This window comes from Trachypithecus francoisi, unplaced genomic scaffold (genome assembly GCF_009764315.1).
Source record: "Trachypithecus francoisi isolate TF-2019V2 unplaced genomic scaffold, Tfra_2.0 Contig00691, whole genome shotgun sequence".
Lineage (NCBI taxonomy): Eukaryota > Metazoa > Chordata > Mammalia > Primates > Cercopithecidae > Trachypithecus > Trachypithecus francoisi.
In genome coordinates, this window is record NW_022680825.1 from 36756 (window position 1) to 47543 (window position 10788).

The following is a 10788-nucleotide window of genomic DNA, read 5'->3' on the forward strand; positions in this document are numbered from 1 at the left end:
ATCACTTGAGGTCAGGAGTTCAAGACCAATGTGGCCAACATGGTGAAACTTCATCTCTACTAAAAATACAAAAATTAGCTAGGCCTGGTGGCATGCGTCTGTAGTATCAGATACCCGGGAGGCTGAGGCAGGATAACTGCTTGAATCTCAGAGGGGGAGGTTGCAGTGAGCTGAGACTGCACTCCAGTGTGGGTGACAAAGTGAGACTTCACCTCAAAAAAAAAAAAAAAAAGTATATCCTATATGATTGCATATATCCCAAAATCTAGAAAATGCAAACGTTAAAACAGAAAGCAGATCAATGGTTGCTTTTGGATGGCAGTGGGCATGGAGAGGCGGGAGGGAGGGATTACCAAGAGTCATGAGGAAACTTTTGGGGTTGACAGGTACATTTACTATCATGATTGTGTTAGTGGCTTTATAGATGTATACATGTGCAAAATGTATCATATTGCACATTTTAATCTTGTGTAATGCTTGGAATGTCCACTTTTTGTGTTTCAATTATACCTCAAGGGTTATTTTAAAAAATAAAATATTTTTAAAAAACAAGCTGAGGCTGGGCGCGGTGGCTCACACCTGTAATCCTAGCACTTTGGGAGGCTGAGGCCAGTGGATCACGAGGTCGGGAGATCGAGACCATCCTGGCTAACACAGTGAAACACCGTCTCTACTAAAAATACAAAAAATTAGCCGAGCATGGTGGCGGGCACCTGTAGTCCCAGCTACGTGGGAGGCTGAAGCAGGAGAATGGCATGAACCTGGGAGGTGGAGTTTGCAGGGAGCCAAGATCGTGCCACTGCACTCCAGCTTGAGTGACGGAGGGAGACTCCCATCTCAAAAAAAAAAATCCGAGTGCAGTGGCTCACACCTGTAATCCCAGCACTCTGGGAAGCCAAGGTGGGCAGATCACAAGGTCAGGAGTTCAAGACCAGCCTGGCCAATATGGTGAAACCCCGTCTCTACCAAAAATACAAAAATTAGCCAGGCATGGTGGCAGGCTCCTGTAGTCCCACCTACTTGGGCGCATAAGGCAGGAGAATGCCTTGAACCTGGCGGGGTGGAGGTTGCAGTGAGTGGAGATCGTGCCAGCCTGGGCAACAGAGTAAGAGTGTCAAAAAAAAAAAAAATTATATATATATATGTGTGTGTGTGTGTCTGTGTAGTGCATAGTTGGAAAAGAAAATACTAGTTTTCATGGGTGATTGGCAGCTAGCTGTAAGTGGAAGAAGTGCATTTTCCTTTCTTTCCAGGTCCCAGAGGAAAACCTCCATGCTGGGTTGATAGCAGCAGCTAGGATCAGTTGCCCAATACTCTGGATTCTCGAGATGAAGACCGTCTGCAGAGGCTGACCTTTCCTGCAGTCTCATGTCCTAAAGCACCTTATTTGCACTCAAATATCCTCCCTTGTAGGACAGAAAAGAAGTTCCTGGGTTTTGGTCACATTGGCCTGTGGAGTACAGTATCTTTTCTACATATTGCTTTTGATGTTCTCAGCATCCCTGCAAGGCAGGCTGAGGTGTGAGGAGTCTCAGTCCCAGGGAGCTGAAGGCAGACTGCAAGAGCTGGCTATGGATGCTGTACTCCTGGGCCTGGGCCGGCTGGGTTTTGCTCAGCCTGGGAAGTTCTTCCAAACCCACTCCTCGCTAGTCTCTTACAATCCTGCAGGAGGGCAAAGCCTAAATCATCATGGCTCCTTCCACCAACTAGCTGCAGATCAGGAAAGGGAGGTCCAGGGAGGTCCTGACTGGCTTTGCTCCAGGGACAATGAGGCTAGAGGTCTGTTCCCCACAGGAGGACCATGATGGTTCTCCTGCTTCAGATGGCCTCTTTGGAAGGGGCTTGCTCATGTAGGTGAATCCTGGGGCTGAGCAGCCTCAGTGACAGTCCCTGAGATGGCTGCAGGTAAGGGAGCAGCATGCAGGCATTAATGTCACAGACTGACACCCGGCCACCTGGGCTTATATCCTGGCTCCTCTGGTTTCTGGCTCTTTGAAGTTGGACAAGAAATCCCCTTTTTATTCTTTTTAGAGACAGAGTCTCGCTCCGTCACCCAGGCTGTAGTGCAATGGCGCGATCTCAGCTCACTGCCACCTCCACCCCCAGGTTCAAGCAATTCTCCTGCCTCAGCCTCCCAAGTAGTTGGGATTACAGGCGCTCACCAACATGCCTGGTTAATTTTTTTTTCTTCTATTTTTAGTACAGTGGGGTTTCGCCATGTTGGCCAGCCTGGTCTTGAACTTCTGACCTCAGGTGATCCAGTGCCTTGGCCTCCCAAAGTGCTGGTATTACAGGCGTGAGCCATGCCACCCGACTGACAAGTCCCCTTTCTTAACTTCTTTCTGCCTCATTTGACTTACCTGGAAAACAGAGCACCTACCTTCTTCAAATGAGAAGAGAATTAAAGGAGTATAAGGCCATCAGAACAGTACCTAGCCCAAGGGAGGCTATGGAAGTGCTTGTTGAATTAAAAAATGGCTTCATCTCTGGCCTAGTCCCAAAGGTTTGGGTTCCTGCCATTGCTACCCAGAGAGCCCTGGGTGGAGGCCCTGCTGACATTGAAGAGTGCCTGCCCTCCTCCCCCCAATGTGGTAGACACTTTCCAAAACTTACGTCATCTTTACTCCAGTGGGATAATGGGAGGCTTGGTGTACCTCGTTCCCAAGATGAGGGAACAGGCTCTGAGAGGACCACATCACCAGCAAGTGACAGGCTGGGACCAAGGCCAGGCCTGTCTGCCTCCTAGACTAGGCCTGTGTGAGGACCGGCCTTAGTACAGCCTACCTGCTTCCTTCTCTGTTCAGAGCTTGGGCTGGAGCTGTCCTGGCCAGAGCTTTCTGCCTCACCAGGCTGCATGAGCCACAAGCTGCCACTTCCTGGAACTTGGTGGCCCTGCCCTGGACGGCCTTGCTGGTGGTCGTGAAGGCTCCGTGAAAGCTGTGAACACCTGCATGGCAGTGAGGCCAACCTTCCCCACTTGATCCGTTTCAGGCTCTGGCTTCGCTACTGCATCATGTGCTTCTGTCCAAAAGGCAGAGACTGAAACCATCTGCCGCCACCTGGATTCCCGCAGAGCTTGCCTGGGACACCAGCTCAGGTCCTCGCGCACCATCCTGGTAGAAATCTCTCAGTGACGGTGGAGGGTTTGTGGGCTGGCTTAGGGCCAGTGGTGGGCAGAAAGCAGGGCACAAGGGACCGGAGAGCTTGGCATTTCTCCAACAGGAGTTTCAGGGAGAGCTCAGATGTCTGCTTATGTGACAGGTTTATCAGCCTGCCTGGCCCAGGGCCAGCTCTCATAGTTTTGATTTAAATAATAGATTGCTCACAGAATAAGTGCATGTTGGTTTAAGCTTTCGTTTTCTCATAATCCTCTCCGCTGGCCCCTCCCACCATCTACCCCATTTTGCCTCACTCTGGGGAGCCTGAACCCCCTGTTCCAGAGTAGGGGCATAGGGAAACATTTCTATGGCTACTGAACTGCTGGGCAGGGCCAGTCCCTAAAACAAGGAGAGCTGGGAGGGGGCTGGACCCCAGGATGGAGTGCTGAGAGCTGAAAGTCCTATTTAACAGAGGGGAGGGGGCAGAAACCCCAAAAAGGGAAAGGCCTGGCCAGGTCCCACGCAAGTCAGGAGCAGAGCTGGGCTGAACCGCGACATCTCTAGTCTCTCCAAAGACTTTGGGTAAGAAGTCCACCTAAAGCAGTGAGATCAGTGGGGCCTAAGGAAGATCCTTTCCCTCACTGCCTCCATCCCAGTCCCAGGACCCAACACTGTCCCGTCCTCACCCTCCTTGGCCATCTCCTTCTTTCCTGAGAAACTGTTATGCATCCAGCCAGCCTGGGAAAGTGCTGGAATCTGTGCACCATGAGGGATGGATACGCCGCTCACAGTCCTCTGTGGGCCGTGGCTGTGAGGAAAAGTCAGAGCTGGTGGGTTGGGGTGTGTAGGTCCAGGAGGACCCCTGCCTCCTCCTTAGCCTTGGAGCCTCCCTCTGCTGCTGAGTTTCTCCTCATCTAGCAGGGGCCCACTGCCCCCAGACCTTACCTCCTGGCTCAGCACATGATTTCCTTACTCTGGGCCTCAGTATCCCCCCGGACATCTCTAAATTCCTTTCCCGCCTGCCCTGCCTGTCTCCTGGTTGGGCTGAACTGTAACTCCTCACACAGGGCTGAGGGTGACTGTGGCATCCGGCTTCTGGTTGGGAGGAATGGATACAGTTCCCCCTGCCAGGGACAGCCCTAGGACTGAGGCACCCTGCTGCTAGCTATGCCCACCTCCAACCCCACATGCCCTCCCACATGGGGACCCCCAAGGCCTGGAGGGAACACACAAGCACTTTGTGGCCTGCTGTGTCTCCTAACCCCACAGAGCTGCCCTTCGCCAAGTATAGGAGGCCTGGGACTGGGTACTGGGGGTGGCAGGCAGCACTGTACCCTGTGGGAAGCAGGCACCAAATCCTCCCACTTAGTCACTGTGGCCCCTGCCTCTGGTCTGTGCAGCCTTGTCCCCCACCCAGAGGGTTCTGGTGGCAAGCTGGCAGCCTGGGCTCAGATGTGAGCTTGCTGTGGGGCTCCATGTAAAGCTTTGCTCCTCCTGGGGCTCCCAACCCGCTCCTTTGCAGCTCCCCTTCTCAAGGAGCCCAAGCCCTGCCCAGCTGTGAGGGCCTGCTCCCTGGAGGCCTCCTTTAACTCCCCAGCCCACAGGGATGGACCCAGGACCCCCACATCTTAGACTCCATGGGGGACTTCCCCAAGGAACACCTGGGGGAAGGTCAGTGTGACCTTTGTCCCTCCCTTTTGGACAGACACAGCCACCCTTTCTCCCCACCCCAGCAGCAGGGCTGTTGCTCAGTGACCTTGAGGTCGGTGATTCAGAAAAGCAGAGGCGGGTGTCACTCTTTATTGCGGGGTCCACACTATGGGTGTTGGGGCTCCTCCCACTGAGGGAAGGCTGAGCCTCTAGCCGGAGCTGGCCTGGCCTCCTATGAGTCCATTCCCCTTCTGTCCCCTTAATCTCAGGCTGAGCATTTGTCCTGGATCTCGGGGGCCCTGTGAGTCCTCCTCAACCTTCATGGCCCACTACAATGTGCTTGAGAGCATCACAAGTCAGTAGCAATGAGCCAGGTGGGTGGTGGGTCACCTGGCGCAGCAGACCTGGGGCTCGGGTCCCAGCCCAGCAGCTGTGGAGTCCCAGGTGGAGGCAAGGGTGGTGGTTCCGGCTGCACCGCCCTCAGACTCAAGGTCCAGGCCCTCGTAGATGGTGGGGAGTGAGGTGCGCTGGCTCAGCCGCCGGCGCAGGCCGACCAGCAGGGGCTGGGGCAGGGAAGCCACATCCACGTTGTTGCCCAGGTCTACCCAGGCCAGTGCAGGGAACTTGGTGGTGTCCTTGATGGCGTCGGTGAGCTTGCGGGCAGCAGCCCGCGTCAGCCGGTTGCCGTTGAGCAGGAGCTGGGTGAGGCGGGGCAGTGCCCACAGGCTGGGCAGCAGCAGGTGCAGCAGCTCATCACTCAGCCCTGTGAAGCTCAGGTCCAGCACCGCCAGCACAGCACCGTGGCTGCTCAGGTAGTGTGTGATGTGCTGCACGTCCCGTACCGACAGCGGGATGCCTGAGAGATCCACAGTTTCCTCTGCCAGTGGAGTCTTCTGGAGGCTGCTCTTGAGGCTATGGGAGGGTGGCAGGCGGGGATGGACTAGGCAACCAGGCAGTCCCCCCACTGACCACAGACAGTGACCTGTCAGGAAAAGCCCAGGCCTGTGGTCTGGCAAAGCCAGGTTCAAACTGTCACTTTCTTTCTTTCTTTCTTTCTTTTTTTTTTTTTTGAGACAGTTTTACTCTTGTTGCCCAGGCTGAAGCGCAATGGCTCGATCTCGGTTCACTGCAACCTCTGCTTCCTGGGTTGAAACGATTCTCCTGCCTCAGCCTCCTGAGTAGCTGGGATTACAGGCATGCACCACCATGCCTGGCTAATTTTGTATTTTTAGTAGACACGGGGTTTCTCCATGTTGGTCAGGCTGGTCTCGAACTCCTGACCTCAGGTGATCCGACCGCCTCAGCCTCCCAAAGTGGTGGGATTACAGGCGTGAGACACCAAGCCTGGCCCAAACTGTCACTTTCTAAGTGGGTGGCCATGGGCAATGCTCAGAGCCTCTGTTTCCCCTTTAGTGAAAATGGGACGTGGTTGTTGTGATAATTAAATACACACACAGTAAAGCTCTATCTTCATGAACTATTATTTGAAATCTCACTGTGTGTCCAGCATCTCCACACTTGTTACACTGACATCTCACTTATTTTTCAGATAGGTGAAGTAACTCTTCCATGGCCACACACCACTAGGTGGGGAACCAGGTCCCCAAACTGAGATGCTCTGACTCTTGAGCCCACATGTTTTTTTCCCTGTGCCACTTGTGAGGTCGATTCTTTTAGGGTAGGGAGAAATTCTTCTACAAAGGGATGGCTATTAGGCTGTACAGGGCACCAGGGCTAGAGAGGGATAGGCCCAGGGTAGTAGGAGGGGAGGTCCTGGGTGTGCAGGCTGGGGACCTGCCCTGGGGGAGGGCTCTCTGTGTTTTCTCAGAAGGGAAGTTCAGGGACTGAGAAGGACTGCCCCCCCCGCCCCCACCAACCTTCTAGGTCTCTCCCCAGTTATCTGAACAGAGCCAACTAGGTGGACAGGCCTTTTGGGGGCTGACAGCAGTAAGCACACCCTCAGGACCCCCACCTGCCATGGTAGGGAACAACCTTGTGCGGTCCAAGCTCAGCGTGGCCTGTTAGGCCTAAGGTGGGAGGGCAGACAGGGGAGGTGAAGGGCAGACAGGGGAGGCCTGCTAAGGTAAGCTCCCGGCAGCAGTTCAGGCCCTTGGGCCTGGGTGCCTGTGGCTAGCTCTGGGCTGAGCCTGTGTGTGAAGCTCCATGGATGGAGTCACTCCAGGATGGAGTGTCTAAGAGGGACCCATGGCAGAGGGAGGTATTGGGCAGCCACGGAGGCCTCAGCTTTAGGCAGCCTGACAGTGGCAAAGAATTCCCAACAAGGTACAGGAAAATCAGGGTAGAGTGTGGCCTTAGGCATGCCACTTCTCTGAACCTCAGTTTCCTTCCCTCTAAAATGAGAATCACTATCCAGAATCTGCCTCCCCCACAACCTATTGGGAAGTCTTGGCTGAAGATGCCTCTGAGGTCACCTCAGCTGTTGGGTGGAGGGCTGGGGTGTCCAGGTCTTGTAAGAGGCCAGGGATTGAGGGACGTGTGAATGGTAGGAGGCAGGACCGTCCCATGGGAAATGGCAAACGGGTCACTCAGAGGGCACAGCTTGGCTTGGGAAGCATCTGCTGCCACAGGTCAGGCTGACTTTTAGGGTAGGGCCCTCATGCGGACCAGGTGAGGGCCTCACCAGGTGGAATTTCAGCACTAGCCTCTTGGTGAGAGTGCAGCCTGAGAAGGGACCTTAGAGCAGCAGTGAGGGGGGCAGTGGCTGGGCTCCCCTTACCAGCTCTGGGTCTTCCTCTGGCGGAGGCTGGACACTTGCTGCTGCTTCGAGTGAGGGGTGAGGTGGTAGATGAGCTGTCGGCAGATCTTCTCCGAGGACTTCCAGCGCTCATAGTCCTGTGGGGGGGCAGTGTCACCATGGTGAACCTGAGCCCCTCCTGCCCACCTCAGGGCCTTGGGGAGAGGGGCCTGGGCAGCCAAGTGTGTGTGTCAGTACAGCCGTGCACCATGCATCACCAAGCTGCCCACCAGGGCCTCCCCCTCCCACCCCCCAACCCGGCTGTAGACTGGCACAGAGCCAGGGGAGGCTGCCCTCTGGGAGCTGGACAGGCTGGTCCAGTCCCGCAGTGCCCGGCGGGAGGAAGCCCAGACAATGGGCCCTTGTTCCCTGTCCTCAGGCCCAGGGCCATCGTCTCAGGCTATCAGCCGGCTGCCTGCCCACCCTCAGCACCCCTCTGGGACTTGCCACGGGGGAGGAGGCCAGACCAGGCCCCTCGAGGGAGGCTGCTCCACTGACGCCAATCCAGGGAGTAGGAACAAGCCAGGTCAGCATGTTCTTCTTCCTCTCACTCTCCAAGCGAGACTGCCCCGTGGGGTCTGGGTCTGGGCTGACAGGGCTGGGGGATGTAATGTTCTACAGTACCACCGCCTGGCTCTCTTCTTAGTCCTAACTGGGCTCCTGCAGAGGCCCAGCTCAGGGCGGAATCCAGGGTGCACGGCCCACAAAGCTGGCACTGAGCATGCTCCACTGCATCCTTTCTCCAGTCCCTCTGTGAACAGCCCCAGCAGCAGGCGGCACACACAGCAGCTGCAAGCCCTGGCCATTCCTGTGATGGCTGTGGGCTAGGCTCAGAGTCCTAGGGGCTGACTATGCAGAGACCTGGGCATTCAGAGCTGGCAGGGCCCATAGCGGATACCCTTGTTTTGGTGCGGGACTCACTGTGACTAGGAGTCTGGGGACAGTGGCTGGTCACATGGCAGCCTCATGGCAGGCTCGATGCTCATGGCAGGACATCTGCAGGTGCTGTCAGAGTGGGGTTCTGGGCAGCTGTGGGGTAGAGGCTGCAGGTGGCAAACTCCAGCCCAGCAACGAGGAGGGCCTTGCTTATGACCCCAGCTGTTGTGGGTGGAAGCAGTGAGTACCTGTCCCTAAGGGTGTCTGTACAGGATGCAGACTGGTGGCCAGAAGGGGGCTCTAGCCAAGGGCGGCTCTCTTCTGGCCCAGGAACTCAGAGACTGGGAGTTTGGTTCCATTAGTGGATTTCTCAGAACAGTTTGTGTCCCACAGGTCCCCATATGACTTCTGCCCAGCTAGTCTCCCCTGCCTGGGTCCCCAGGCCTGGCACACAGTGCTGCCACACAGAAAATGGGTCTGCCCAGGACTCTGAGGGTCCTGCAAAGCACAGCTCACACTTGCTCTAGCTGGTGGGCAGCCTAATATACTGATGCTGGCAGCAGGTCTCAGACAGGGACTGTGACTTGCCTAAGGCCACACAGCAAGCCACAGAAGGACCTAGCTTCCCAGCCCGCAGCCCTGGGCTCTGCTGGCCCCTGTCCACCACAGTGCCCAGCCCAGGGCCCATGCCTGCCAGCCTCACCTTCTTGGGGCACTGCAGGTCCCGGGCCAGGTTCACAAGCAGGTCATGGGAGATGGGGTCGACCAGTTGAGGAAGGCCACATCTCTGTAGAGGATGTCAGTAAAGAGGGACCCCTCAAGGCCCAGGTCCTGTGAGTGGTGAAGAGAAAGTTGAGTGAGCCAGTCGGGTCTCCCATCTCCAGGCCCCACCCCAGCCAGCCAGATGCTGGTTATGCCCCTTCCTGTCTCCATCTCCTCCCTAAGGCTGGGTGTATTCTCCCCACAGGCGACCATGGGCCACCTGTCCAGTGGCGGGCGAACCCTTTCATTTTTCCTTATTTATTTTTTGAGACAGGGTCTTGCTCTGTCACCTAGGCTAGAGTCCAGTGGTGTGATCTCGGCTCATTGTAACCTCTGCCTCCTCAAGGGATCCTCCCACCTCAGCCTCCTGAGGAGCTGGGGCTACAGACAGGCACTACTATGCTTAGCTAATTAAAAAAATTTTTTTGTAGAGATGGGGTCTCACTATGTTGCCCAGGCTGGTCTCAAACTCCTGGGCTCAAGTGATCCTCCCAAAGTGCTGGGATTACAGGTGTGAGCCACTCGGCCTTCGTGGACCCTTTGGATAAGTAGAGGGGAGGGACATGGGAGCTGTCAGGGAAGTGATAAGTGAATTCCAGAACCCTTAGACCAGTTCCCTCGAGGTGAAGTGTTGCGCTGTGACACTGCCTTCTCTGGGCTTAGGGCTTATCCATGCAATTCTCCTCTTATGGAGGGAGGTTTGCTCCCTTTTGACCCCCTCAAATTCCCCTGTTCCCCAGCATTCCTTTCAGACCCTTTGCCTTCCCACCTATCCCTTGGTTTTCCTGAGCTGCAGCCAGCATCTGTTGGTGGACAGGTCTGGATCCTTCCCTTGGGGACGGACCTCTCTCTCAGATGTCTCAAAGGCATGCTACCCTGAAGCCGGCCTCACCACCCATGCCCCATGCCCCAGTTCAGTGTAGGGCGCCTCCATGCCCATCTTCCCAGGTACTGCGGCCAGAAGCCCTGGAATCCCCCAACACTCTTCCCTCCTCCTCTCTCCCCCAGCTCACTTAGTCATCCCTTCTCTCTCCCCACCACTCCTGCCAGGATTCAGGCCTCCAGCCCCCTCTCCTACCCATCCCTCACCCCACCGCCTGCACAGACCTGCCCTGGCCTTCCTGCCTCACTCCTCCACTTTCTCCTCCTGTCTACTCCCACAGGACTGGTGTGGGGCTGAACACTCTTTCAGAGGGTCTCTCTCTCTCTCTTTTTTTTTTTTGTGACAGAGTTTTGCTCTTGTTGCCCAGGCTAGAGTGCAATTGCTCACCGCAACCTCTGTCTCCCAGGTTCAAGCAATTCTCCTGCCTCAGCCTCCTGAGTAGCTGGGATTACAGGCATGTGCCACCATGTCCAGCTAATTTCGTATTTTTAGTAGAGACAGGGTTTCTCCATGTTGGTCAGGCTGGTCTCGAACTCCCAGCCTCAGATGATCTGCCTGCCTCGGTCTTCCAAAGTGCTGGGATTACAGCTGTGAGCCACTGTGCCTGGCCCAGACGGTCTCTTTAGAGGACACGTAAACAGCTGATGGGGCAGCCACAGCGAGGAGGGGCCTCTAGACCCCATGTGGGCCTTCTCCAATCCTTAGGTGAAGTGGGTCCCAAGCACAGGAAGTTGGGCCAGGCAGGGAAGTCCGTGGGTCACAGC

At 55.8% G+C, this 10788-nt stretch overlaps 1 protein-coding gene across 1 annotated transcript; it reads right to left on the reverse strand.

Moving 5' to 3' along the window:
- Positions 1 to 4882: 4882 nt before the first annotated feature.
- LOC117087841 (leucine-rich repeat-containing protein 75B) lies at positions 4883 to 9178 on the reverse strand (the record flags this gene model as incomplete). Its single annotated transcript, XM_033218521.1, has 3 exons — positions 4883 to 5660; positions 7486 to 7601; positions 9083 to 9178. Coding segments are annotated over 3 exons (738 nt in total), but the record flags the coding sequence as incomplete, so codon positions are not given.
- Between the last annotated feature and the right edge of the window lie 1610 nt (positions 9179 to 10788).